This window comes from Syngnathus floridae, chromosome 4 (assembly GCF_059516105.1).
Source record: "Syngnathus floridae isolate MCC-2025c chromosome 4, RoL_Sflo_1.0, whole genome shotgun sequence".
In the NCBI taxonomy this organism is placed as follows: domain Eukaryota; kingdom Metazoa; phylum Chordata; class Actinopteri; order Syngnathiformes; family Syngnathidae; genus Syngnathus; species Syngnathus floridae.
Window position 1 is genome coordinate 13,582,999 of NC_142416.1, and position 27,946 is coordinate 13,610,944.

The following is a 27,946-nucleotide window of genomic DNA, read 5'->3' on the forward strand; positions in this document are numbered from 1 at the left end:
AGTTCCCAGGTCCGGTTAACTTTATGACGACTTGCTCGACGCATTTACGATTATGTTCTTGCTCACTCGCCTTCACCATAGTGGCGCCATGTCTGATATAAAAGCAACGACTGCATTTACTGTCCAAGCTGATCTGGTCCCACAAAACAATAGGACAACTCTTAAAAGGCACCGGGACCATAGAGTGTTCGCAAGTGCGACTGGTTTTATGAAGTAGCATGCAATTTGCGTTGTTGTAGAATAGTGAGTCACGTGATTCGAGATCATTGGCGCTTCGTGGTGGGTGTCAAGTTACACGAAAGTTAAAAAGACAGCACTTCCTAAACGTCTCGCGTCAAATGTTATATTTTACTGCAGAGTGATTAAGCTTAGAGTACACGCTCTGTGGAATTGATGCAAAGTGTTACGTGTAACTGAATTTTATGGCGTCGACTACTTTCTGTGCGTGAATGTAGTTCGTGTCACGATGTTGCCTTAGTTTTATTTTGATGGTATGGAAGATTTGCTTCCGGTAGAATCCCCGGAAACTCCACTTGGCTTGACGCTGGTTTGAGGCCTTCTGTGTTTTCAACGAAAGAGCCGAGAAGAAAAATGGCGTCGATTGGCGACCCGGAGCGGGACACCGGCTATTCACTTTAAGCATTGCGCCCAAAATTGGGTTCGTGCGCTGGTGGGAACTTCGCGGCAACTTTTGCATGACCCGTTCGTGTTTCCTTTCCTAGTTTTTCTTTGTCGTGCGTGGCCTCTCGCGGCTCCGCGATTGAAGCGGAACAGAAGAGGCGCTCTCCGACAATGAGGGGTAGAAGAGGAAGGCCGCCCAAACTAGCAGCGGGGATGCGGGAAGGCTCACCCGGGCCAACCCGCGGCTCTCGGAGTGGAAGGGGCAGAGGGATGCGAGGACGGGGACGGGGCAGAGGACGGGGTCGTGGACGCGGCTTAACCGACACCGCTTGTGTCACCGGTTCCGCAGAGGTGGACACAGATATATCAGGCCGAGAGAACTTTAATTTGTCCCGGGGCCGCAAGAAAGTTGGAGCCGCCACCTCTGAGGTGAGCGCGGCATCGCGGGGCAGAGGAAGCAGAGGGAGAGGCAGGGGGTCGAGAGGCGGCCGCGGGAGTAGAGGCGGAGTGAGGCGGCCTCCGACCAAGGTGGTGTACGACGACAACAGCGACGAGGAGGACGACAATTTAAGCTACCGCTCGGAGGAAGATGAACTCTTAAACGACAACCCTTCGTCGGATCTTGAAGAAGAAGAAGAGGCCTTTGGAAACGACTCGGACTACCTGGAGGAACTACCAGATGATGATGATGCCAGCTACTGCACGGAGAGTAGTACAAGGAGCCAAGGCTCGCACGGGAGCACCCCAGGTACGCGTCCTTCTGCAAATGCACGGCATGAGACTTGCCTCTCTTGGAGTGCATTTTATTTTGAGCTCTAAATACAAAGCAAGGCGCATTGTCCAAAATGGAGCTTGCACGGAGAAACGGGCCTTTGTTTACCGTGTGCTCTGCTGTCCGCCACTTTGCAAAGAAATGCCCCACGCTACAGTCGACTCGCGTGGTTTAGGCACTTTAGTCTGATCCTGCACATTCGTCCTGTCTGAGAGAAATTACGTTTTTCCCCCCACCGTAAAACATTGTTTACCGTAATTTTGCAGCGCGTTCTACGTACAAATTATATTTCATTCATTAGGTTTCTGCACTCGCCCTCACGTAATCATAGCTGTAATACAACTTGATAAAACATATTTGCACCTTCAATTGTTATTAATTATAAAACTTTTTTTTCATATTTAGCTGTATTAAATGCCTCAATTATAGCTCAGTTAAGGATTCGTTGCGGCAATAATGCATAGGATTTTAAAATGATAATCTCATAAGAAGGCACGCAGTTCAGCTACGTGTCCTGCAGCAAGCTCCCGAATTAGTTTGACAGTTCTTTGTTTTGAAGAGAGGCGCCCTTTTTCCCCCGACTTGTTGCAGACGCCAGCCCATTCATTATTACGTCGTTACGGCAGCAACCACTCGAGTAGTAATCAGGTAGGCAAACTTTAATCTATGGAGGTTTTGTTCAGGTAACCATTTTGTCCATGCAATGATTTGGGACAATTCAAGATAATATAAAGTTCAACTTTTGAACTTCTTATGTAGTTTCATAAGGTCTGTCTATTAAGATAGGCTAAAGAGGATAAACAATGTAGAAAATTGAGGGATGGATGTAAATTCTTTAAATGAACCTTCAAAATTCAAACTTCCCTATTTCGGTTGTTTCTGTTGGAGGTGACACTGTATCTAAAAGTTATGCTATTTAACTGCAGTTCAATCACGCTAATTCGTACATATAGTTTGTCGTACTAAGGTACTCCATGGCCAAGGTTAGCGCATCCTCCGTTTTAAGATAGGAGGCTCGAATCCGCGCACGGCCTTTCTGTGTGGAGACAAATATTCCAAACTAATATTAGTTTTGGAAGTGTTCAAACTCAAATGAAGACATCCCAAGAGGAAACAAATGTATCCTTTGTTTGATTTAAGAAAAAAACCCTCTTTTTTCTGAGCACATTCTCTGTTTTTCACCCACATGGGTCTCAAATGGAGACACTTAAGTGCTACACTAGCCATATGTCACACAGTTCCTATTTCCTACACTCAGCCAAAGTTCCAACCATTCAACAGCAATCATAAATAACCAAGCTCAAGGGCTAACATTACGTTTGTAAGGTATACTAACCAACATTGATCCCACTGGTAATTTGTGTTTTCTGACCTCAGTTCCTCTGATAAGGTGTTCTCAAAACAGATGTGCTCTAATTGTTGAATTTCGATCTTTTCAGTAACAAATGTTCTTCTCATTGCTGGCTTTCCAGGTCGACGAAGGAGTCGAGTGGCGCAACCGCAGTCTCCCATCTTCGAGGCACAAGACATTCCCCCATTGGAGATTCCCAAGTCCTCCGAGGACCTCTTGGTTCCTACCTCACAGCTCCTCAACGTATCCGCCGTGTACGAGGTTCTCCGCAACTTTGGCACTGTGCTGCGGCTCTCCCCTTTCCGTTTTGAGGATTTTTGCGCGGCGGTTGCCAGCCAGGAGCAGTGCACGCTCCTGGCAGAGACTCACATTGCCCTGCTTAAGGCTATACTCAGAGAGGAGGACACATCCAACACCACCTTCGGGCCTGCCGACGTGAAGGATTCTGTCAATTCCACACTTTATTTTGTGGACGGTATGACCTGGCCGGAGGTTTTACGGGCATACTGTGAGAGTGACCCGGAATATCGACACATTCTCCCTTTCCAGGAAGGAGAGGATTATCCGTTTGAACCCTTGGAGAGCAAAATCAAAGTTCTTCAATTTCTAGTGGACCAGTTCCTGGCGACCAACATCGCTAGGGAAGAGCTCATGTCAGAAGGTGTGGTAGCCTACGACGACCACTGTCGAGTTTGCCACCGCCTTGGCGACCTGCTGTGCTGCGAAACCTGTGCGGCCGTTTACCATCTGGAGTGTGTGAAGCCGCCACTGCAGGAAGTGCCGGAGGACGAGTGGCAATGCGAGGTTTGCGTCGCGCACAAGGTGCCCGGTGTGGCTGACTGCATACCCGAAATACAGAAAACCAGACCCTTCCTTCGCCAGCTGCCGGTCGGATATGACCGGCACAGTCGCAAATACTGGTTCTTGAACCGCCGCATCGTCGTGTAAGTCCGTATATTTACCTCGAATGTCGAAATGTCTTTCTTCGCAGGATTGCACACAACAAATTAATTTCAATCTGTCTGGAGAAATATGGAACCCTTTTTTTAAGGAGCCAGATGATGATTCGCCAATGTGTCACTCTGCCATAGCAACAACTACTTTTGAGGGTGACTTAATGTCAATTTTCTGGGCCTTAAGTATCGGTGATTGATATCAACAACCTCCACATTACCTGATACCTTAAAATTAGACCCATATTAGCCCAATACCTGGTATTGATACCGGTCCATCCCTAACAGGCGGCACAGTGGATTAGTGTTTAGCACGTCTCTATCACAGTTCTGAAGTTTGATTTTTAATTAGCATTCATGCTGACGTATAAATAAGTGTAGCGCCATTGTAGTTTTTTACATGTTGATTCAATGTGCATTAGTTGAAAAAAAAAGATTACTTGTACTAATTAGTGGAATTTGTAGCTTTTGAGTTGAACATCTTCAAATTTTGTGGGACTGCTGGTATAATTTGCTCTGCAACTGCTTACGATATTGTTGTAGCCCACCAAAGCGCTTAAATATAGTCCTCTATTTTTTTTCTTAAATTGCATCACTGCAACATAAAAACAATAGAATGCTATAAGCATGCATTTCTAGTTCTTTATTGTGCTCTTTTGGCCAGGAAGCTAGCAAAGATGTTTGACCTAAAATGCATCATGACTGCAGCCTACAAATTGTATCAATCGTATGATAGTCGATATAGTTGGCTGGTTCTGATTTCAAGGGAGATCCTGCGCTCATCCATCCTTATAGCCAGCAGGATAGCACCTTGACATTAAACGGACACAGATGGTGTGTGTGTTGGCACCACAGCAGCCAAGGGCCTGCTTAATAAATCATTGGATAATTGGGTACGGATCACCTGAGTAATACAAGATTTAAACAGCCTGGCATTTTAACTTTTTACCATAGTTTCTTTCTCTTTCCTCGCGCTCATCTTTTGCTCGGAGCTGCACAGCAAAGTGACTTCCAGCAGGTGCAGCATTGCCTGGCTTCAACCCCGGGGGCTGTGTGCACATACAGATAACTTACACAGAAAAATTTTGGTCAATTTGGGCGCAGGCGTAGTGTGTGAGTCGAGATTACCACTGTGACATAAGGCATTATGGATCATGTTAAGAAGAAAGTTGCTGAAATGGGTATTGTGTAATCTTCATCTCGTCTTTATTCAGTAAAGGTGAAGACCATCAAGAATACCCATGTCAAGGCAGATGTATTTTAGCCGAGGCTACAGTTGATCTGAATTTGGAACACTTTAAAAGAGAAAGTTGATGTTGACTGCTGTTTGCAATTCGCACCCATTACCCTCAGGCGGATTCATTAATAATCATTACATACAGCAACCACACACAGTTTATTTTTTTCTGCATGTTTCTCCCAATTGAACCCGGCCACACCTCTTGTGTCATATCTCCCCATGTCATTCTAAAAATAATCCCCTGTGTGTCCTCCTTTTATCCCCTTTAGCGAGGAAGATGGCGAGCAGGAAAATAAATCAATCTGGTATTACAGCACCAAGGTAAAGACAGCTATTTCTCCTTGCAAGTGTCTGCTCTTCAATTATTCAATCATATGAAAGTATGGTTACTGCCTTGCGTGCTTCAAAAATCTCAAGTGTCTTTCTCCCTCTCTGTTCGCGCCAGGTCCAGCTAGGTGAGCTCATCGAGCGCTTGGATAAGGATCACTGGGAAGCCGACCTCTATGCTGCCCTCGAAGAAATTCGGGACGAGGTTCACACACACATGGACATCACGGAGGAACTAACCAACAAAGCTCGAGGCAACAACAGGTCTTTCCTCAATGTTGCCAATGGTAATGAGCTCCATCTTTTTTATTTCTTTAGCAGACTTATGATTTATTCGGTTTTTTTTTAAATTTATTTGGTTCAATTAACTGAGTTGATGCTTTGCTGATCAGCCAATATCATGCAATGACTGTTGAGTTTCTCATTCTTTTATCCAGAGGAGATCCTTGAGCGTCTGCGAGCCAAGAAGGAGGAAGAGCTAGAAGAGGTGAAAAGGCAGGCGGCCGAGGAGGCCCTTAAAGCTCGTCTGGAGCAGGAGAAGGACGATGTCGATGTGGAGAAAGATGATAACGAAGACGGCAAGCTGATTGATGCTGAAGGACAACAGCTTGTCAGCGTCAGTGATGAGACCACCAAAGAGGAGGACAAGGAGACGAATGAAGAAGAGGCAGTGGAAGAGAAAAACAATGTCAAAAATGAAGGTAATTATTCCCCAAGGGATTATGTCTCAGAGTTCTGTGGAAAACACATTTCCAAATGTTAAATTAAAAGTAACATCAAAAACATTAAACAAATTTCATCAATTTCAACTACTTTCACTTCATCAATTAATTGACGGATTCATTAATTACTAAAATAATCGTTGGTTGCAGCACTGATTAGCTGTCCCGACTCGAGCCAATGGATCGTAGTCTGAATGCACCGGAGCTCTGCCTGCTAATCCAGATCTCAATTCCCCGTTTGCCCTGCGGGACATGAATAAGTAGACACAGACTGTTGTTGTGGTTTTCTCTGTGGAGCTTACTTTTTCCTTGTTTAGCTGCAACATTCACAAACGCATCCTTTAAAGGACTTAACATTGTATAACACTGGAATTAGATTGAAAAGAATTTGTCCGGTGCGGGAATACAAAAATATATAAGATAAATGGGTTATTTTCAGGCATGAAGTAATCAACATTAACATGTTAAAATCTCATTTATTTTAATAATAAATACTGTTTTCATGTGGATTATGGTATGGAATCATATTAGAAAAATGCTACATTTCTTTTGGGATTATGTAATAACCGTCACCTCTGTTTTGGTCTGTAAATATGGACTACTTGCATGAGCTCCAAGTGGCCGACAGAGGGAGCCACAACCTTGATTTAGAGTGTATTGTGGCCACCACTCCACCTGTCCTTTTACTGTGCAGTCATGGCAATCAAGGCCGGCTTGTTTATTTTGCTTCAATCAAAACAAGCATTATCAAAACAACTACTTCACTCCATGTGTGTGTGTGTTTTATTCTTTTATAGCAGAACACCCATCATCAGACTGTGTTGCTGTTAGTGGCGATGATGTCCCAAGTTTGAGCCAGCCCAACCAGGTGATTGAGGACAACAGTAATAGCAGCATGGTCCCACCTAGGGGCCCTGAACCTCCGGATCTGGCTGACAAGTCCTCCCAGTCATCCCTGTCAAGCTTCGAAGACACAGGTCAGACACAATAACATTTCAGTGCTCTTCTAATATGCTTTCTGGAGAATGTCATTGTATGTTAGAGTTTTTACAAACTCCGGGGCGTTCCGATGTAAATTGCTTGCTCTTTGTGTCTTTGACTAAAACTCATGTTGTGTTTGTAGGAGATGGTAAAGATTCCACCAACGGTGAGTGTCTTGGTAGTAAGAAATCATCTGCAACTCGTATGGTGACCCGCCTGAGGAACCCAGAGAGCAAGTTGAGCCAGATGAAGAGCCAACAGGTTGCTGCTGCCCTTCATGAAGCCAACAGGGGCTTCAAGGAGGGAAAAGAGGTGAGGCATGTATGATACTGAATCGAATATTTTTAGAATTAATTATTCTATGGATTAATTAAGTAATCTAATACAAATTTATTTTGTATTAAATTATGTTACAATATTTTTTTTTTCGATAATTATTAATACTTGAGCAAAACCATAGAAACAACAACCAATCATGACTTGGTTTGGTAATCTGACATTGGCAAATAGAGCCCTCGGGCACTGTGATGTCATTTTCAAACGCCTATATGTGATTTTGAGCATGCTGTCGATTTTTCTTTTAATATGTCAAACTTTTTACTCACCTGAAAATACGTCTTGCTCCCTCTCTAGATTCTAGTTGTGAATGCACAAGGTGATGTCACCCGTGTCAGTACACGCAGCAAGGACGTGGTGATGAAGGGGACGCTTTGCCAATACTTCAAACTCGGTCAGGAGGGGAAATATCGAGTCTATCATAACCAGTACAGCACAAACACCCTGGCCCTCAATAAGCACCAGCACAGAGAGGCAAGTAGCACACGACTGTACTCGTGAAACACAACTCAGACGTTGCCATAGCTTCTCTGATGGTTTCAATACACCTTCACTAGGATCACGACAAAAGGCGGCATCTCTCCCACAAGTTCTGCATGACTCCAGCAGGGGAATTCAAATGGAACGGGTCCATTCACGGTTCCAAGCTTATCACCATCTCTACAATAAGGCTCACCATCATTCAGCTGGAGAACAATGTTCCGTCTCCATTCATGCACCATAACTGGGCCTCACACAGGTATGGATCCGAGCAAAACAGCTATCGTGTACATGTATGTGCAGATTGTTCTCTTGAAGCTGATGCCAGCTTACGTTTATTGAGAAAAAAAAATCTAAAATGTAAAGAAAAGTGTTTGGAAATGTTTTCTTTTGTAGGACCAACTGGATCAAAGCGGTACAAATGTGCAGCAAGGCCAGAGAGTTTGCCCTGGCTCTCGCCATCATGGAGTGTGCCATCAAGCCTGTGGCAACCATGCCAGTCTGGAAGGACTCACTTGGTCACACCAGGTACTCATAGCAGACTATCACCATTTTGTTATGTGTGCATGTTTTGCACAGAATAGATTGAACTGAGAAAAGTGTATTGTTATCGGCACATCTGATTGGGCGAAGACCTTAAGGGGGAATGTAATCAATGGACCTTTGTGCGCACTGATATCATTTCATATAAAGTGCAGCACTTTACAGTTTCAATTACAATCAAAACACCAAAGATTTCCTGCAGTTACAAGCATTGATATATTGAACCAAGCATTCAGTGCATGAACAAAGGAAGTGTGTAGTCAGTCGGACATTCATTTCAGCAAGCAGCGGTGATCCTGACCAGATCACATCAAAAGGCCCACCCTAGCCGCAGAAAAATAATATTTAGACTTCAGGTCCACTACTAGTACCACCCACTTATGCCTCTCAGCGACCACTGCGTGAACACAACACCCCTTTTAAAGAAGCCAACATTTCAGAGTTGGAATCGGAAAATGTGTGTTTGAACAATCCAGCACCAAATTGAGATAGGTAATGCTACAACTACTGAAAGGTGTTTCTAATATTTTGCCCAGTTACTCAAAATATTTAGAAGAATACTCTTTGATATACAGCCATAAAAAGTTTTTTTTCCTTCAAATAGTTGCCACTCATCCACTTAAAAAATACTTCCCGCTACAGTAATCATCTTAGTATATAGACTCACATGTTCACAATCATTAACAGTAAATAGCCTTTTATGTGCTTGCCATGACATTGTTTACGTGTAACCATTGAAGTCTCCTGCGTGTATATTTTTAATCTCAGTAAATTGTCTGAAGGCTTCTATTAATCACTGGATTGGGAAGGCTTCAAACACATGCACATTTTATATAGTCATTATATGTACATTTATTTTATTTTTTTAGGTTAAACCGGATGACTTCCATGGAGCGTGAGGAAAAAGAGAAAATAAAGAAAAGGGAGAGGAAGCTGGAGGAAGAGGAAACAATGCAACAGGCTACTTGGGTCAAATACACTTTTCCAATTAAACACCAGGTAGGTAACATTTATTGGAACCTGAGTGGATGTTTTACAATTTTGTTTTATTTGTTGTGTTGGAGCTAATATTTTGTCTTGAACTTGATTTGCATGCTCAATATAATTACTTCAATTGTGAACCCTTATTTTTTTAAATGGTGGCGTATGTACATTCTTGTGTCCTTTGTGACCATCACTGATAGTTGAGCTCTAATAGGAGCCGTGCCCTCAGCAGTTGGTGGTCAGCAACCAAACATTCCTTTTCCCGCTCTCCCGCTGTCTTTGTATACACATTCCACACATTTTTTTACTTTCTCCCATATAACCTCACTGTTGACTCTTCTATGACACTTTGTACTCCTCTTCATTCCCGCTCTTTCTGTCCTCCTTGAAGGTGTGGAAACAGAAAGGTGAGGAGTATCGTGTTACTGGCTACGGTGGCTGGAGTTGGATAAGCAAGACCTATGTCCAAAGGTTTCTCCCAAGACTTCCTGGCAACACCAATGCGAACTATCGAAAAGAACTTGAAGGTCTGGGGGGAGTCACGCATGCATTCATATTTTATTAAAATGTGAGATAATCAATTTTGTTGAAAACAGTTTTATTTTGCTTCAATGTATGGTCTTTTTTTCCTCTTCCAAAGATGCTAAACTTGGCTTAAAATGCACTCTTTTGGACTTGAGTCGACGACCCAGTGTCCATCCACCTGAAGCTCAGGGAGTCTCCAGCTTGAGCAGTGATCCAGCAGCTACAGAGTCATCTCCACCTTCGAAACCTGCCCAGGATATTCAGCCGCTAGATGAAGTCATGGAGTCTAATGAGAAGATGGAAGAGGAAAAAAAAGAAGCTGTGTGTGAAACAGAAACATCTGAAAAAATGCCTGTTGACAACTCGGAATCCAAGATGGAGTTGGAGGTTACTAAACTGAAAGCAGATGATAAGACAAGTAAGGACGTAACAATTAAAGTATTGTAAAAATTTTCTTTTTGCCATTTATATTTCAATACCATTGCTTTTTTTTTTAACTAATGGTGTAACAGAACGTGTAGGACCAATAGGCACTATTGTTTGTTAGAAGTGGTCTAAGATAGTCCCTTCTTTTTTCTTCTAGTGTCCAGTATCAAGGAAGAGCCTGTGAAGGAGGAGCTTGCAGATGACCCTTTTCGGCCTTTTAACTACGACGTGGTGGATGTCAGTAAGGGCTTCCTCACCCGCATCGCATACAAGAAGAAGGTCAAGTCTTCCAAACTTGACAGCCTGCTGGAGCGACGAGTGAAGCAGCACGCAATTGAAGAGAAATTGAAGCAACATGTGTCTGCATCAAAACCCAAGACCACCCCACCTCTTTCACCCTCCTCCTCAACACCACCACCACTGGGCACTCCTGTACGACCGCGGTCGCCACTTAAGCCCCAGGCTCTGGCTCAGGCACAGCTCAAAGACTGCAAAGCTGCGAAAGAGGAGACAAAATTTTCCGCATTTCAAACTTGTGGATCTGCAGATGTTGAAAGAGTTAAAGGTGATGGTCAGGCCGTCGTCTCTAAAACAACAGAAGACGTAAGTGGTCGCCTTTCTCCTGTTCCTAATTCAACACCCAAAGACAGTTGCTGTTCCAGTGCTGAAAGAGATTCGTCTTCACCACAAAACCAAGCCATCATGTTGTCCCAGGAATTGAAGGTTGAGTCCATTGAAAGGACTACGGGGCCAAAAGATTGCTCTTCAGAGCAACAAACAGACAGCTTAGACACTACCAACGGCGGGCTTATTGAAAATATAGGGTCTGAGGAACCTAACGCGGACTCAAGTAGTAAAAAGGACTCGGTAAGGACGCTTATAAAAGCTGCCGAGAAAATAAATTGTGAGAATACGTCACAGCAAATTCCGGAGACAATAAGCTCAGTGGAGCTAGCCACTGAGACAAATGGTATGGGGCCTGAGGAAAACCAGGAAAATATCAAAGATGCTGAAGACCCCACTTCTCCTGTTTCAGGTGATCCTCTCCCTCATATAAATGGTAAGGATGGTTTAGGGAGTGATGTCGGGTTGAGTAACTCCCTGGTAAGTCCAAATAATGGCGTGCTGACTAACAATACCAAGGTGAACAGCATTGGTCAAGTAGAAGACGAAGGTATTTCACAGAAAATTAACACCGAACAAAAACTTTTAGTAAATGGAGATTTGACTCCTATGAACAAAAGCATACATGCTGTAGAAAAGGAGCCGACCCCCGCAGAAACATTTGAGAGCAACGTAACGACACCGCATCAGGATTACAATCCTCCTCTGAAGATATCAAAGCTGGGAAACAGCATGGATCCATTTGACGCTTGTTCTGCAAGCTCTCTGCAGCACAGCTTAAAATATACCCCCGTAGTCAAGATCATCAGAATGGCACCCTCACCTATACCTTCGGCAGAAGAGTCGAGTTTAAGTGATGAGTTTGCAGAGAACAGTGAGCGAGAAACGGCGACGCCATTGAAGACTGAGGTAACAACCACTGCAGTGGTTTCCAGAGAGGCTGCAACAGCAGCCATGACAACAGAAAGTGCCGTTTCCACCCTCACTTCCATGACCAAAACAACCGTGACCAAAATCTCTTCCTCCAGTCCGTCAGAAGACAGCCAGAGTGACATAATGGCACAGCAAAAGGACAAAACCATTTCGGGCAGTAAATCAACAGCCAGTGGCGTAACTTCAGACATATTCCAGGAAGACTCGACCAGAGGCCGAGTACGCCTCCGCAAATTCTCCCGCACAAAAAAAGTGCGCTCGGACACGGCGCTTCCTTCTTATCGCAAGTTTGTCACCAAGAGCAACCGCAAAAGCATTTTTGTGTTGCCGCATGACAACTTGAAGGTCCTGGCAAGGCGCGGGGGATTCCGCGAGGTGGCCGTCTTTAACTACAACGCCAAGCCGGCTCAGGATATTTGGCCGTATCCTTCCCCCAGACCCACATTTGGCATCACTTGGAGGTAAGTCATTTCTCTCTGTCTCTCTCACACTGGGAACGTTTCATTTTACCGTTTGACATAGCGGACAAAATAAATTAGCAGGAAAAAGTGTACTTTTAAAATAAAAAACAAATCAAGTCAAATCTTTATTTTCCAAGTTGAGTAATAGTTTTTAAAGCATTCCATATATAGTATTTCAGTTTCATGAAAAAAAATAATCACGAGTGGGATTTGCTGTTAACTTTATATCAAAATGTAGTTATAAACTTTTTTGAGGCTTTTGTTTCCATTTTTTTCCCGAGTCACTTGTGCAAGTTTTGACTTATGCATTTGCACTGACATTTTGCTGTATAATTGGAGAGTGATTCTAACTAAAGTGCAATCTTTGCACAGTGTTTGTTCTAATGCTCAACTTTGCATACATACGCAGGTATCGCTTGCAAACAGTGGACACTTTGGCTGGTGTGAGTCTGATGCTCAGACTGCTCTGGGCCTGTTTGAGATGGGACGACATGGCCGTCAAGCCGTCCGCAGCCGTCGGTACTACACGAACAGGTAGACTCGCTGACCCCAGCCCCACCCATAAAGGATTCTTTCTCAAACATTATGATGCGTTTCTATGATATTACTCTTATTTTGAGTTTTTCATCTAGATTTTTACCATTGCTGGAAACCCACAAATAAGGTTTGTTTGTGTGTATGCGTCAAGTTGTGATATAGCCTGCGTTCCTCCGTTGAGACATAAGACAGAATGAAATACAAAAATCCATCTCCTGTGGCTGACACAGGTGTTATGTTGGAGAACATTTGCTCCATTTTTCGGGCTCTCCTCCTCATCGTCATACCAACGCAGCCCTATCCCCACTCATTACCACAGAGACGTCAGACACAGAAATCACCACCACAGAGATCATCAAACGGCGCGACGTGGGACCCTACGGCATACGCTCGGAGTACTGCATCCGCAAAATTATCTGCCCCCTGGGAGCACCCGAGACCCCAAAAGGTTAATACAGTATGCGCTTCATCACAGTCAATCGTCGTTGACTAATTTGAGATAGAAAAAAATGGTTTATTTACAGAATTAATCAACTTGTGCGGTGTCCACCATTATAGAAACCCACACGCCACAGAGGAAAGGGCTGCGCTCCAGTGCCTTGCGTCCCAAGAAACCCGAGCCTCCCAAGCAGACGGGCCCCGTGGTGATTGAGACTTGGGTTGCTGAGGAGGAACTCGACCTCTGGGAGATCAGAGCTTTCTCGGAGAGGTCGGAATAAAAAGGAGTGCTTTGGTTCCATTGTGTCAGTGGTGTAATAAATGCTGTCAAATTAACAAATCATCACAAATGTTGATCCTCTCTTTTACCTAGGGTTGAAAAAGAGAAAGCTCAGGCAGCTGAACAAGCCAAGGTGAGAGGGCTAATATCAACGTTATTGTATCCCACTGAGCAGACCCAAGAGATTTATCGCATTCATTCATTCTCTTGAGCTAACCTCATTATAGGCACCGTATTTTTTTCTTTAGGAGTTTCACATTGATTTTAATCAGCTGTTCTTGTCATATATGACCATATATTAATTGTGCTTTCAGAAACGGCAGGAGCAGAAACCAGGCTCGGTCACGGTCACTCCAACAGGAACTCCAGCAACACCTGCCGTGACGCCTAAGGTCATGGTAGCTTCACTGTCAGGCCAGGGAACTCCCAGCGCCAAGGTGGTGCTGTCCTCAAAGATGGGCACGCCTGTCAAATACCAGCAGACTAAGAACTTCCAGCAGTCATTTGCCTCGTGGATTAAACAGAGTCAAAACTCACCAGGTACTGCAATTAAATCATTCAAAACTTTGAATTCAGTCGAAAGTGACAGAACAGTGTGCTTGTTAAACTGAGAAAGCTTGACGTTATCATTATCATGGATGTTAATAATGTGGTCATTTTAGCTTTAACTACTCGTGAGTGAAGTCATTACAATATTATTATTATTATTTTTTTTTTTTTTTATGTCTGCTTGGACAGAGACCACAGTGACCACGACTGGTGGGCACACGTTTCAGATTACAGGAACCACAGTGGGTGGGAAAGTAGTGACCACCAAGTTGCCTCTTCCAGCCAACAGCAAGCTTATCACAGTCAACATGGCAACGTCACAAGGAGGTACACCGGCTTTTATTACCTCACACCTTATTTTTATTTTTTTATTGCACAATCCAAAGGTTTCTAATAATACACCTTTGCACACCAACACCATTGTAGTGTCCCCACCACCTTACTTTGGTATGGCTCATCTTCTTGTCTGTTTGGGTACTGGCAGAATAGTGATATAATGGAACTTGGCTATTTTCATTCGATTATTTAGGGACGGAACACCCGTTAAGTCTGGGTCTTTGAATCTAAATTAGAATTTGGCTCAACTTTTTTGGTAATATAAGGCTGTTGTGTTGTTGGATGGTTATTTGCCGATTGATGAATTTGTTCTCATTAAAAAGGAGCAGCAACTTATTGTTGCAATATCCAATTCTCATATTTGTTGCACAATGTTATCCAAAAAACATGCAAATGACAAATTTCCACACTCTCAAAGCAAGATCAGTTGTAGAGGGTCAAAGTGGATGTATTTTAACAACTATATTAGAAACCAGTGTAGATAAAACACTTCAGTCTTCATGCAAAAAAAATGAAAGTAATTTTCTTACCTTTTTGGAGAAACCTTAATTTCAGGTGGCGTGTGACCATTTAATGGACATGTCTATTTATCCAGCATGACTGCGGAGCGCCCTGTTTGTTTTGGAATGGCTTAAGGAAGTTAGGCAGGAAAACAAGTTTACCCTGAGGCCTAGTTCCCAGACAGGTAACTCTCTATTGCGGGATTTCAGTTTTCTTGTTCCCCCAACCCCCCACCCCCTTCAACTTTTCGAATAAAAGTCTACCGCTTCACTCTTCTGAGCCCCGACTCATCAAGCGCCTCAAACAACCAGTCCATAGAAATCTGTGTTTGATGTCTGTGACCAGAGGAGAGACTTGCAACCAGATTTAAGGTCCCTGTTTGAAGAGGGAAACTCTTGATGTAAAGGTTTACCTGACTGGTTGTGGTTAAACATGTGCACGAACACACACACACAGCAGGATCTGAGGAAAACCGAGAATGTTACTCATGTGATTTCTGTTTGAGCCATCAGTGTCACGTGTGCTCACACGACAAATATGAAACGCTCCCTCTGTCGGGCGAAGGTTGTGAATAATTTATGAAGGAGCTCAAGATATGTTGGGGGAAACCCAAGTAAGCTTTCAGCAAGACTTTGAAGATTTTGTTGACCTACTCCACCAATATTTACCATTGCTGTGATCAAACGTTGGCCATCCTGCAAAGAGAGAAGCCCACAAATAATGCATTGAGCCATGTCAATGCACAACTTGTCACTTGTAGCATGCAAGCCGCTGCTTCATAGTATTGTATTGCAAAGGGGATATTTAGACTGTGAACATTTCCTAGCTATGTGCTAAGTAGCAGAAAATGGGGTGCCGTGGAGGACTGAAGGGTTTCATTTCTTTCATAAGCATAGTGGCATTTGATGGGGTCACGTGCTGAATAAGACAATTAGTGTGTGCTAAGTGCCATTGTGTCACAAATGTTCTCCTTCCACTTTATTTGTTCTTTACATGTAGTGTTTCTGTGATTTCCTGCTCTCTTTTCAGTTGCACACCCTCTGATTTTTTGTGTCTTATCTTTTTCTACGCCTCCAAAATCAGGTACTGTGCAACAGAAGGTGTTGGGTATCATCCCTTCCAGTACTTCGGGTGGTGCTCAGACGTTTATCAAATTGCCTCGCACTACCCCTGTGAACATCAGGCCCAATATCCCAGGCACCCAACAACCGGTACACTATGCTTCACTTTCAGAATTAATAGTGTCACTATTAATGTGCATTATAAAGTGCAACAATGGCTTATGCTTTTTGGTAGTTCATGCAGATTTTTTTCCCTCCATTTTTATGAAACCTTCTGTGTCATTGTTTTGCTTGTCAGTGAATATTTATTTTCTTCCTGGTGAGCAGATCCGGCCTGGAATGACAACAATTCGGACACCAATCCAGCAAGGCGGACCTATGGGAAAAACAATACTCAGAACACCGCTTGTGGTCCAGCAAGGTCATTGGCTGTTTGAAGCTTGTCTATGTGTTAAAATATCTGTAGCTTAACATTGTTTTATTTGCAATGCAGAAACTAAACATGCCACTTGTTTGTTTTTAGGTCAGGCTGGCCAACAAGTGGTAAGTCAGATCTTACAAGGCCAGACAGTGTCAACTCCAGTTTCTGGAGCCAGCCCTGTTGCCACAGTTACTGGCCAGAGCCCAGCCTCCCCCGCTACGACTGGAACGACATCTGGCCAGGTTAAACTCACCATCTCACAGATAGCTCAACTAACACAGGTTAGTGAGCGTTGCTCATTACATGATACTAAAGTCATTCAAATCATAGACCTGAATACCATTTATTACTCACTGTTACTGAAAATTCTGATGTTAAAGATTACATATTGCCAGCTGTATGGTGGTTGCAAAAGCTTGCAAAAAGCTGATGTTAATCATCAGGACAGTGTGATTGTGATTAAAATATGATTTAGTCTTAACACTGTGCCTCTGCTCTGCCTCCTTACAGAAGCAGCAGGCTGGCTCAGGTGTTGGTGGCTCGCACCAGGGTCTCACAGTGATGATTCAAGGTCAAGGTCAGACTAACGGCCAGCTTCAGGTCATACCTCACGGAGTCACGGTCATTCCGGGTCCCGGCCAACAGCTCATGCAGGCGACTCTGCCCAACGGCCAAATGCAGCGCTTCTTATTCACCCCTCCATCTGCAGTGGCTACACCTGCGCCGACCACGGGTATGACCGGAAACACACTTGGATGGTCATTTTGGTTTCTCGCACTCTCTTTGATCCACTCCTCGAAAATCTTCACAGGAACCACACCGTCTTGCCAGTCTAACTCCGACTCCACAAAAACGCCAGCCCAGCCTGCTCAACAGGCAGCTGCCCCAGTGCAGCCAGGGGCGGCTCCTCTGGCTCCCACTAGCACCCCGTCTGCGTCCACCCCACAAGGCCAGTTACCCCCACAGACGCAGGCCCACATGCCCATTCAATCTCCCACCTCGCTGCAGGTGACGACACAGGGAGGAACTGCCCAGCTGCAATTGCAGCAAACCCCGCAAATCATCATGTCTGGACTGCAGCAGCAGGTGCAGGTACGGTTACAAACAGGTTGTTATTACAAACTTCCGCCATTCCCATTCAAGAACCTCAAGATTTTCACAGTATGTGTGAGTTCAACAGAGACAGATTGTTATGCTTAATTAATCCCGATGGGAAATTAAACTTTATCTTTCATGGTTGTGTTTGGTCAGACCCTAACCTTCTCACTATTTTGTTACATTTGTGTTTCTTTTCTGTGGATGCTTTAGGTGTTGGCCCAGCTGCAAGGTCAGCAAAGTGGCACATCTTTACCACAGCACTTTAAACTGCAGCTTCCTGTTCAGATACAGCAGGCCGGCCACACCTCTACTCAAGGAGGACAGGTAGCACAAGCAACCTGCTAAATCAAAAATCTTTGCATGTTGAATATGGGGAAAATATTTTGCATGACAAAAATGTCAAAAAAAAAAAAAAAGCTTGCTTTTTTCCTTTTGTACTGGCACAATAATTAAAACCCTTGTTACATATGTTGTATTGAATTCAGCCTGTTGAGTTTCATATCTCGCAATTTTGGCCCCCTGCAGATTGGGAACGTTGTGACCATCCAGGCCGCGTCCGTACAGGAGCAGCTGCAGAGGATCCAGCAGCTCCGAGAGCAGCAACAACAAAAGAAGAAACAAGCTGCAGAAGCCAAGAAAGAGCAAGCTCTCAACTCTGTCAGCCAGAAGGACATCATTCAGAAACAGGTGTGGGCTCAGGAAGGCATCACAACCGGGGCCGGAAGAAATTTAACTCATAAATCAAGGTGCTACCGAATAGCTATGTTCTTCCATATTGATGCCACAGGTTGTCTTTCTTTCTTAGGTTGTGATGAAGCAGAACGCTCTCATCGAATATCTGAAACAGAAGAAGACTCTGACACCTGAGGAGAGAGAAGAGAATCAGAGGTTAGCTGTGTGTTTGTGTGTATGTGTGTGTGTGCATGCGTATGAGTATCCCTTCCTCTTTTGATCAGATAGATCAACAGCGTGTTGAGAGGTACTGCAGAACATGGGAAAGTTTTGGTGTGGAACCACGAACAGCTGCATGGCCTCCATTTAACCCAATAAATGTTGACACAACAATCAGTTCAATAATGAGTTTCAGTTGGAGACCTCACATGGCCCCTCCAGATCTAAATATTTCATGTGGATGAGATTGCTAACTCATCTTTCATACGTCGAATCTATGAGCAGGTAGGACTTAAAAATTAGCTAGAATGCCAAGTAATGTTAAGATATCCTCCACACCCTCCTGTCTTCTAAGTTGACGTTGCGGATAGATGATGCCCTGACCGTTCGCTGACTCTGACACGCACGTGTTTGTGTCAACACTGTGCCCATTCACACAGACCCGAAACACCAAAGCCAGACTAGCGTGACTTTGACCCGGCAGCTCCGTTGGCAGTCTGTCTCTGCTTATTTTCCATCCATTTTGCCGTGCCGCCTCCTTTTGCTTTTCCTGCAAAACATATTTTTAATCACTTGAAGGTCACACGCACACTTTATTTCAAATTCTTGAGCTGTGCTGTTTTTTTGCTCATTTTCGTAAATCTTCAACGCATTTTACACTAAATAAGATGTTTTAATCAACAATGTTAGGAGCTCCGATAATAATATTTTATTGGGGATCAGACACAATTTTCACTTGTTTTCCTTCACTGCACTTATTACAATTTTATAGACAAATGTTACTATTTATAGTCACTGAGGAGAGGTGGGGGGCATGACATATTTTCTCAACAGAAAATAATTGAGAAGCACTGAACTAGCCCCAAGCTCGTCATTAGCCAAAAGATGTTTCCTTTTCCCCATTATACACAAAACTGATTTGTTCAATAATGTGAAACAACATGTTTAAGTAGTTTGCTGTAATGAGGCTTGTAGCTGGGAAACTTTCTCTGAAATTGCTGTCAGTGATGTGAAGAGATGACAAAAGCTAATTTATTTATCTTGAAACATATGTTCGTGTCCTGCTTGCCTACACGGACGGCCCTTGTTCATGCCACCTTTGCAGCGTGCACATCGTCTGCAATTCCTGGCCTGTCTTTGACCCTGTCAGCCATGGCTGCGTTTGTGTGCCGTTCGCACAAATGCTCAGCCAACAAGGCGCTGTGTTGCTCACTTGAACCAACAATTTTCTCCCCTAGCCGCGAATGTTGGCAGACACAAGTGAACATACAAATGACGCAGCCATAAATGATCCACATTTACTGTAAAATCGATCCAATTTTAATGCAATAGTTTGAGAGCTTATCTTTTTTTCTTCGTAAAAGAAAGGCAACACAAATCAATGAACCTTGAAAACTTGAATTATCCTTGGGCAGGACCCATCCTTCCATTCCTGTCTCCTATGTTTGCATGAGCAGTGAAGCTGTCTGTTTCTCAGTATGTCCCTCAACTCCACTCCCCTACTAGTCAAATCCAAATAAACACAGGAGAGCTGACAACTGACTTGACATCAATATGATGATCGGCATCGTTTTAAAGCATTCAAGCTGGTTTTTTCTTTGGTTTTGTTTAAAGCTAGAACTTGTCCATCTCATTAGAAGTATTCTGTATTATTTGTACTATTTTTTTTTTTAAAGAAATGGTTACCACAACCATATTAATTGAATCATTTTAATTCAGAGACAAAACTTAAAATTTTGTCATACCTCTACTATGTGTAGTTTGCATGTGTAGTGAGCATAATGACTGAATGAATGAATTATTGATAATTTGTCAAATAACATTGAGGGGATTCAAATAATTGATAGCACTTTGTGGTTACGGCCAGCAGAAGTGCTGTTGATATCGTTTACATTTTCGTGGTTCAAAGAAGAAGAGCATATGCTATTTCATCAGTTATTTCATTCTGAGCGGCAGTCATGCTAGTCCACGCTATGGGCCTATCCTCTACCGTCTGCTGTTTTTTATGTCAGTATACTCCATCAAGGAATTTTTGAAGATATATTGTTTTAAACTTTCCTTTTTAATCTGTTGTGTGTTTTTGTACAGAATGATTGTATGCAATCAGGTCATGAAGTCACTCTTGGATCGCATAGACAAAGATGAAAGGCAAGAGGCCAAAAGGAAGAAGAAGGAAGAGATGGTGGCGTCCAAGAAGAGGTTGGCAAATGCCAACAAGCTCGCATCGCTTCTTTACCGCCACAAAGAGATGCTGAAGAATGACATCTTGAAGAAACGAGCGCTTCTTGATCAAGAGCTCCATCTAGAAGCCCAGGTATACGGCGGTCCTGGGAAGTGTCCGTTTGATCAAAGACTTCCTGTTTAATAGATTATATTTTGTAATTTTTTGCTCCTCAGGAGGAGCTAAAGAAAGACCTGTGGAGGATGCGGAAGGAGAAGGAGAGAGCGGCGGCACAGAAAGCTGCCCAGGCTGCCGCCGCCGCCGCCTCTCACAGCCAACAACAACACGCTCAAGCCCGTGCGCACAACATAACCACTCAACCACACCACGCCACCACCGTCACCCCCATACACAAAAGGAAACGTGACGAGGACAGGGAGAGTGCCCCATCGGCTAAGTCCAAGAAGAAGAAGATGATCTCCACCACCAGCAGCACCAAGGACACCAAGAAGGACACCAAACTCTACTGTATCTGCAAGACGCCCTATGATGAGACCAAGTATGAGAGCCTTGCTTATTAATGTGTGCAGAATTCACAGATTTGCATTACTGTATTACAAAAAAAAGCACCTTGTCCAATGCAAAAAAAAAACCGGCTTTAAGTATTCATACAGTGATAATCAACTTCATCCTTGTGAAGGTTCTACATCGGCTGCGACCTGTGCACCAACTGGTATCACGGCGACTGTGTCGGAATAACGGAGACAGTTGCCAAGGATATGGACGACTACATCTGTTTGGAGTGTAAGCAGGGCCGGAAGAGCACGAAAGAGGAGCTCTATTGCATCTGTCAGACACCGTACGATGAATCGCAGTGAGTACTGTCCCCAGTTCATTAAAGCGTGAGACTCTAGGAGTACACTGTTTCAAAGAGTGTTGTGTCCTTTGTGTTGGGGGGAAAAAAAAAAAAACCATCAGAATGAGTTGCTGTTTTCCTCCCCCCTCTCAGGTTCTACATTGGTTGCGACCGGTGTCAGAACTGGTACCACGGTCGCTGTGTAGGCATCCTGCAGAGCGAAGCCAACCACATAGACGAATACGTGTGCCCGCAGTGCCAGTCGACTGAGGACGCCATGACGGTCCTCACGCCGCTCACTGATAAAGACTATGAGGGACTGCGGAGAGTCCTGCGCTCCTTAACGGTCAGTGAGACGCGAGCTGAAATAGCCACACTTCATTGCCATATCACCAAAATGCTAACAAGCTCATGTCTTAACAATAAAGACGGGTTTACATGGAGGTTATTGCTTGTGCTTGGAAAATGTCTCTCTTCACTTGCAGTCAAAGTGGTGGTGTAAATTACAGTTTTGTTTTATTAATGACTTCAACATATTGTCCCTTTATCCTTATGGTACTGAGCAGCCAAAAGAGATTTTTTTTTTGGGTGGTTAAGGTGTGTACATTATTACAGAATTAAAAAAAAAAAGATTAAACCCTCCTTTAAGTCTTTGTTTTCACATATTGTTACAGCAGTGGAATGAAAGAGCCACATGCCGCTGTGTAGCCGCACAGTGCCAAATCTTTTGGCTGAACTTAGTAAAGGGATCAGCTTTTGGAGTAAAAGTTAACTTGCATCACCTTAATATTATACAGAGGTTGGTTATTCTCCATGGAGCATAACTCTTGTTAGTAGAAGTTGCATTGTCATTAAGGGCCCAAACACCCACCCTCGTTGCCCCTCCTGAGTGGAACAGCAACCAAACAAAAGCCTTCTGTGTCCAACTTATAGCTTGCCACAAGTTGGATGACCGCCTTCGCTCAGACTTTTTTTTTTTCTCCCCCTTGCATCTTTCCTCCTCTCATCCTGTCTCTCCAACAGTCCTCATGTCCTCTCGAGGGGCACATCAATGTTGACCTCTATGCTCTGAATGTCACGTTCACAGACATATTTAACATTTCTTGAATGTCTTTCTCCTTAACTCTGGGTCTTCCCGCCCTCTGCAGGCACACAAAATGGCGTGGCCATTCCTAGAGCCGGTGGACACAAGCGACGCCCCTGACTACTATAAAGTTATCAAGGAACCAATGGGTAAGTCCATGTCCATGCGTCTTGTGCAAAAAATGAGTCAGGATCTTTACCGTTGGAAAATTGTAATCCCTATTTTTTCATCAACCAGCTTTCAAGATTTCCCCTAAAACTTGAAATGTTTATTTATTAACCAAAACACATTTCAGTGACCATCTCTATAAATGTTGACTCTTTTCGAAGCATTCCAGCCAGAGACTTCCAGTACCACCCTGCACGAAGAAAAATCATTTTGTCAAATAACATGGTGATGCCAGAGAATGCTTCTGGCTTTTTGCTTTTGCCACCCAGAAGAAAGTGTGATGTCATGGAGAATTGTCTTTTATTTATGGCCTGGAACCGATGTTCATGAAAAAGAAATATTTACTGTAATTACGACTTTACTGCTGTGTTAGTGGTGAGGTTAACGATGTACCAACTTGCATATAAATTTGGATTGCGTTGCCGCTGTAGGACTGGAACTGTGATTAACTGAGGACCCCTTGTTGTATTCGTCTTTAGCATCCCACGGTGAGGTGGCTTTGCTAAAAGCCAACGACTCTTTACTCAAGGTCGAAATTGTCAGCCTGATACGGCTGTCCACTTGTTTTCATTCACTAGCTGCTTTATAGCCTTTTGGAAATGACACACAGTCTGACCAGCTCAAACATTCAGACCTCTAGCTGCCCGGAGGCCTACAGAGAGAGGAAGCCCTCCATCTCAGATCAAACCAGCCATGTAAATGTAGACTTGCGTCAACGGGGTCTTTTTGAACGTTTACACAAACAAACCGTTAATGAGCTGAACTGGTTCTGCCAGGCTCCCGGTGGAAAAGAGACTGCCCTCCCACACACACTTTGCTCTTGTAAGTCCACCCACCACAAGAAAAAGACCCTGTTGATTTTGGGGAGGGGGGAATACATTTGGCCGGTGGGGCTGAAGTTTAGGAGGTTTTTTCGTGAAATCTGATGATGAGGAAGAAGGAGGTTCTTTGATATTTGCTGTAAGTCGCACAGGCCTGAATTCCTGGATGGGTGGGTAAGAGGTTGAGGAGGTTACCGTGTCTGAAGTGCTTGAGGCACAGCCCCGCTGCTGTTTCACCCATCGACATGTTATATATGAAGCCAATTAGCACACTTCCTTTTTATAAACTATCCCCATCACGAACTCTTTTCAGCATCCAGAAATCACGTTGCAAATACCCTGAGGTCATGTCTTTTCAATGCTGGTTTCTCAGATCTTTCCACCATGGAGGAGAGGTTACAGAAGCGCAAGTACGTCAGGCTAACGGAGTTTGTGGCAGACATGACCAAAATCTTTGACAACTGCCGCTACTACAACCCCAGCGACTCGCCCTTCTACCAGTGTGCCGAGGTTTTGGAGAGCTTCTTCGTCCAGAAGCTCAAAGGCTTCAAAGCTAGCAGGTAAGAAGGCAACAAGCGACTCTGCCAGACAGAGAAATAAAATATCACCCATCTGTGGCTGGCCTTGTTTTCCTCATGGCTCAGTAAAGGTTGGAAAACACTGCTTTTAAACAGCAATGTTCTTCAGCCGCACGTATTTACTCCTTCCATTGTCTCTGTCTCTCTTGCAGATTGTGATGTCAAACTCCTGGGTGCCAGGGTCACTCTTAAAAAAAAACAGACAAAATTTGCAGTTGCTGTTTTTTTTTCACTGGTATAAAACAGCAACAAAAAGACAAAACCTTCATATAACCCGATCCTACATTTGGGGAATGGCAGCCATGTTGGTCACGCAAAGCAAGAGCAGTTGTATTTAATGATAAAACAGATGACGGCTATTTTTAAGTTGGATACAAATTTCAAATGTCTCTCTTCATAATTTCAAAGTTATTTATATGTTTAATTTGTTCAGGCCCCAACACACTGCCATACGACATTTGACCTCATTTCTTAGCCAACAGATCATTTTGGCTCTGTTCTTCCATAAAATAATTCTAGGCCCTGTAAAGGTAGCTTGAAAAATGTGTGTAGTTTTGTCCTTCCAAAGGCGGTTGTAGTTGCTTCCCACACTGTTTCACCAACATGGCTGCTCGGTCTGCATCAAAATGTCTGACCCACTGGCATCCAATACATCTTTTTGTATTTTCCCTAGTAAATATTTTTGTCATATTGTAAAGCTTTTAATAATAAAAAAAAAAAAATGAAACCACCAACTGTTTTTCCTTCTCTTTGCCATCTCTGTAGGTCTCATAACAACAAACTACAATCAGCTGCCTCTTAGTGCCCTCTTAAATAAAAGAAAAAAAAACTTATGAAAATAAAAGTAGGATACAGATGACCGTTTGATTGATTAAACCTTCCAAGCTCCAAGTTGTGCTGCGTCTCATGACCCAAGGTCACTTCCAGATGAAAAGGGAAAGGAAGTTGAGCCATCTGAGGTGACAACTGGACTCGGTGACTGAGATTTCCCCCTCAGACCAGTGTGGGCAAGCGGAAACATCCAGATGCCAAAGAAGTGAGCCAGCAGTACCGTTTAGGTTCTCTTTGCTTGCAGAAATGGTAATTCGATCAGGTATTGTGTTCTGAGTAGAATCTCAAAGGGGATAGTAGAAAATGTGCAGCACTTTGTTCATTATTCCAGACTATTGTCAAATGTGATATTCTTACCCTATGACTAACTAGCAACCAGTCAGGAGTGTATCCCACCTTTCGTCCTAAGTCGACTGGGATAGTCTTCAGAGAAATAATGAATGTTATCCAAAGCGACACACTTCACCTTAAGATGAAGTGTCGTTTGGAAATTATTGTATTTTTACAAAAAGTTGAAATGAGCGTTCATAAAACTGATTAAAAATGTTCGCTGTCCAATGGAAAGCATGAACAGGTACCTCAACAGTTTAGAATATCAGGCCATTTGAAAATGTGAAACGCATAAACGTTTGTTCATGACAGATATTTCAAGATTAGTTTTCATAATTTTGATGGTTATTGCTTTTGAAAACTTAAAATTTTGAATAATTATCTTACGTACATATACAAAATGACTTAATAAATTAGGTGGGAGGTGTTAAAAGTGTATGTATTTGAGTTTACTTTTTTGCATTGGAGGGTTGATGGGCGTGAACTAATTCTCATTGGTTGAGACACTGATTTCTCCAAATTGTGTGTGTAAAAGAAAATAATTTTTCACCAATCTAAAGGATGATTCATAAAATAGACCGTTCTTATCAACTACAAAGTACAGTGTATCGAATACAGTGAACACTTTTAGGTGTGACATTTTATCAAAATGGGTAAAAAGTAATAAAATTATAAATTTCTCTAACATTTTTTTTATAATATCCTATTAGGGGATTGCCCCCTAAAAGATTTTTGTTCAACAAATGAAAAAAAATAGGTAATTTTACTAGCGAGCAAAGAATTTCAATTTTTCACCAGTTTACTGTGTATTAGCTTTTGTACAAAATCCTTCTAAATTCTAATTAAAGAAAGCTCAACCTGTAGCATTTCGCTAAAGTAGCATCCTTTTTGAAGGAGCGTTACCATTCTGCCACTCACTATCCTGCCGTGTGGTCCGCACACCAAAATCCCTGCTTAGTGCAGGCTTCATAATCCACGTACATTGTTTAGTTTTCTAATTTTAGAATGCCCCTGAGCAGCATCTTAATGGCCATATGAGAGTTAATAGTTCACATTTTTGTCTCCCAGTGTTCATGTCCATCAGATAATCCCATCCGTGAATGTGTCTTGACGAAATTCCCTGGAGTCGTCACATGCTCCGACATTCCCGTCAATATTTTCTCTGCAGGATTAGCATCATTGCACTTAACTGTTTTAGGAAAACAAACTTCCTCACTTGAGTAATTTGGGGGGGTCAATTTGTTGTGACTAACCCACAGGTCATGCCTTTCCACCCACCGCCTCCATCACTTCCCAAAAACTTCACAGGAAGTTGGGGGGAAACGATACGAACCTTGGGAGACGGTTCCCCACGTACATGTACTGTAAATGCATCCCGGGAAAGTTGTGTCCATTCTTTTTATCATCCGCTTCCTGTTACATACTTTCCCTGAGGTCAGCTCGCATGTGTCTCTCAACTCTCGCTCAAAGCACTCCCAATAATTGGATGGTTGACATTTCCTCTCATCAGCTCAATTACGCTGCGGTCTGTGGCTGCATTTGAGGGAAGAAAACAACGAGCTGGGACTCAGTAGGCTTTCTAACATAGGGGTTTGTTACACAAAATAGTCTAGCTGCATTTCTAAAGTATTTTAGCTTGTCTTACCTGAACTGGCGAGCAGTTGTATGACAAAGAAAAAAAAAAAAATCAATCTTCCACTCTTTACTGCTGTCCAATTCTGTAGAGTGTAAACTTTTGGACTTACTATAGTATAAATTTTACATTTTTCACACTTTGAACCAGCAACTATAAGCCCACTTGTACATTTGAAATATATTTCCTCTTTAATTGAAGTAAACTCGACTGTTTATTTGTGGAGTTGCCCTTCATATTGAAAGTGGTAGAATGAAAGTGGTCATTCTTGTAAAGAATTATTTTTTGTAAGGAAGCAACCGATCCGGCACAATACTTATCTTGTATTGACATTGCATTTCATTATTTATTCAAAGCGACAAATGATTCAGATTTTTTTTTTAAATAATGTTTAAAGAAATGTAACTGTAGAGGGAAAATGCACTCTATGTTTTTAACTACTAAAACAAGTCTTTTTTTTTTTTTTTTTACTTAACACAATTACAATGTAGATAATAAAGAACTGTTTCTGACACCTGCTTTATATGGTGTTTCATTGAACCATCTAAGAAAAGTAGTTCGCTTGACTCTTCAAAACGTGTAAACAGGTTTTAGGCCATGTTACTATAAAATCTCTCTTTTTTTCTACAGCAAAATGACCACAACATATCTTTGTAATTCAAACACAGTTGGATTTAGGAAATAACGCAATATAAAATACATTGTCCGCCTTATTTGACTGGAGTGAAGGTGCTCTCTCAGCTCTCATTTCATTTTCTGTAAACAAACATCTGTATTTACCTTGTTAGAGAACAGCAAAGAGTGCCGATACTTCTTAAATGTTGACCAGTTGGACATGTGCGTTCAAAGGTTGAGGGGAAAAAAACAATTATAGTCACTTCATGATTATCCTGAAATTTCACATGAAAGCTCTAACTTTTTGGGAGTAATATTGGCAGAGTGGGCCCAGGACATAACCTTGGGGCACACCACTACACATGAAACTATACAAAATTGTTTATTTTGGTGGGCAAATGGGGTTAATAATTTTTTACTCCAACCCCTTGCCCTAAACAAGATGTTCCTTTCTCGCACGAAAACATGAACCTAGACA

At 42.9% G+C, this 27,946-nt stretch overlaps 1 protein-coding gene across 4 annotated transcripts; it reads left to right on the forward strand.

Moving 5' to 3' along the window:
- Nucleotides 1-533: 533 nt before the first annotated feature.
- Nucleotides 534-27,372, forward strand: LOC148399267 (nucleosome-remodeling factor subunit BPTF-like). 4 transcript variants are annotated; one of them, XM_088373541.1, is made up of 35 exons: nucleotides 534-1,369; nucleotides 2,866-3,688; nucleotides 5,207-5,258; nucleotides 5,383-5,551; nucleotides 5,702-5,965; nucleotides 6,784-6,963; nucleotides 7,110-7,279; nucleotides 7,601-7,777; nucleotides 7,861-8,042; nucleotides 8,180-8,311; nucleotides 9,196-9,325; nucleotides 9,702-9,837; nucleotides 9,951-10,253; nucleotides 10,419-12,279; nucleotides 12,689-12,813; nucleotides 13,136-13,264; nucleotides 13,375-13,525; nucleotides 13,628-13,667; nucleotides 13,849-14,074; nucleotides 14,273-14,410; nucleotides 16,004-16,131; nucleotides 16,309-16,402; nucleotides 16,505-16,644; nucleotides 16,913-17,135; nucleotides 17,214-17,494; nucleotides 17,711-17,824; nucleotides 18,026-18,187; nucleotides 18,306-18,388; nucleotides 20,480-20,705; nucleotides 20,789-21,111; nucleotides 21,253-21,426; nucleotides 21,562-21,754; nucleotides 22,557-22,641; nucleotides 23,855-24,041; nucleotides 24,825-27,372. In XM_088373541.1, the coding sequence occupies exons 1-35, from the start codon at nucleotides 793-795 to the stop codon at nucleotides 24,859-24,861; spliced, it is 8,415 nt and encodes a 2,804-aa protein (XP_088229667.1). In that variant the 5' UTR covers nucleotides 534-792; the 3' UTR covers nucleotides 24,862-27,372. The 4 variants fall into 4 exon arrangements, with proteins under 4 accessions (XP_088229667.1, XP_088229665.1, XP_088229664.1 ...); XM_088373539.1 differs by having other exon boundaries at nucleotides 6,787-6,963; nucleotides 16,505-16,683; XM_088373538.1 differs by having other exon boundaries at nucleotides 535-1,369; nucleotides 16,505-16,683.
- Nucleotides 27,373-27,946: the final 574 nt, after the last annotated feature.